The sequence below is a fragment of the Malania oleifera genome, chromosome 13 (genome assembly GCF_029873635.1).
Source record: "Malania oleifera isolate guangnan ecotype guangnan chromosome 13, ASM2987363v1, whole genome shotgun sequence".
NCBI lineage: Eukaryota > Viridiplantae > Streptophyta > Magnoliopsida > Santalales > Ximeniaceae > Malania > Malania oleifera.
Genome location: NC_080429.1, coordinates 71,353,716 through 71,355,227, shown reverse-complemented (window position 1 = coordinate 71,355,227; position 1,512 = coordinate 71,353,716). Strand labels below are relative to the sequence as shown.

Sequence of the window (1,512 nt, the reverse complement as noted above, 5' to 3'; positions counted from 1 at the left end):
CATAGTAAACCTTAGATGATTTCATTTCTGAGTTGTGAGATTGGTCCTTATATGGATATTTTGGATGTATATTGATTTTAAATTTAATGATTGTGTTGTTAGAGTTATGATATGGGATTCTTAAATCTTTCCTATCCTATTTTCAAGATGGATCCTAGGGATGAGGAGGTACAGGCTGAAGGAAGAGATGATGTGGAGACTTCCAGTAAGGAGGACTTGGACATCTCCATGATGCTGAGGGGTATAGCCTAGCAGGTCAGGGCAAAAATAAGGAAGAATCCGAGAGAGCAGAAGTGTCCATTTGTAGGTTAGGGGTTGCAACATCAAGGAGTTCATGAGAATGAATCCTCCAGCCTTCATAGGAGGACCTGATCTAGTGGCTGTGGAGAATTGGGCACAGGAGATAGAGGAGATCATGGTTGTACTCGACTGCACAGACGAGCAGAAGGTCTGTTATGCTGCATTTAAGATGACCGGAGATGTAAAATGCTGGTGGCTCTCAGTGAAGCTATTAGAGGAGCAGAAGTTGGTAAATATATCATTAACTTGGCAGCGATTTAAAGAGCTGTTCTTTGATAGGTATTTTCTCTTATCTATCAGAGAGGAAAATATTAAAGAGTTTACTAACCTGACCCAAGGGAATATGACCATCAGGGAGTATGTAGAGAAATTTGTGGAGCTATCTCGCTTCGGACTGTTCTTGATCCTAAATGAGGCAAGAATGGCTAGAAAATTTAAAAAAGGCCTGAGACACAGAATTTGTGAACTAGTGGTGGGATTTCAGGTGCAAAATTTCTCAAACTTGGTTGATAAGGTTTCGGTGTTGGAAAGGAGCATTTAGGGTAGTACAGAGCCTACTGAGCATAAGAAGAGGCTTGCACCGTCTAGTTTTTGGGCTGAGGTCAGTCAGGGTTCGAGGAAGAAAGGGAAAGATGCTATAGGCTCAAGGCAGGAGACAGGAGATCGGGGTTATCTCGGTTATCAGGATAGTTAGTCTTACCGCGTATGCCAGAAACGTAATAAGAGGCATAGGAGTGAAGGTTGGTTTCGGACTCCTAATTGTTTCAGGTGTGGTAAATCGGGACATATTAAAAAGAATTGTCAGGAACCCTTACCTGTTGTACTTGTATCGAATCAAGGTCGAGGAGAACAAAAAATACTACTTGGTAGAGCTGGTCCAACACGAGTTTACTCATTGATTCAGCCTGAACCAAAGAATGCGAGGGGAGTAGGTAGGGCTCTATGTTTAAGATAGTAATAATTTAATTTGACTATGAATGATTGAGTAGTTAATATGATGCTATATATATACTGAATTGTGTTGGATGTAGTTAGCTAATGAATTTATGCAAGCAATGTGAAAGGATGATTAGTTAGTAAAAATTTCGAGGATGAAATTTTTTTTAGGAGGGGAGAATGTAGTGATCTAATAAATAAATAAATTTAAAAAATTAATTAATTAACATATTATTATTAATTAAATTATATAATATAATATAATAATATAATATA

At 38.2% G+C, this 1,512-nt stretch overlaps 1 protein-coding gene across 1 annotated transcript; it reads left to right on the top strand.

Annotated features, from left to right (window-relative positions):
* The first annotated feature begins 340 nt into the window (after window positions 1–340).
* On the top strand, window positions 341–841 carry LOC131145895 (uncharacterized). The gene has a single exon (XM_058095076.1). The coding sequence runs from the start codon at window positions 341–343 to the stop codon at window positions 839–841; it is 501 nt and encodes a 166-aa protein (XP_057951059.1).
* The last annotated feature ends 671 nt before the right edge of the window (window positions 842–1,512 follow it).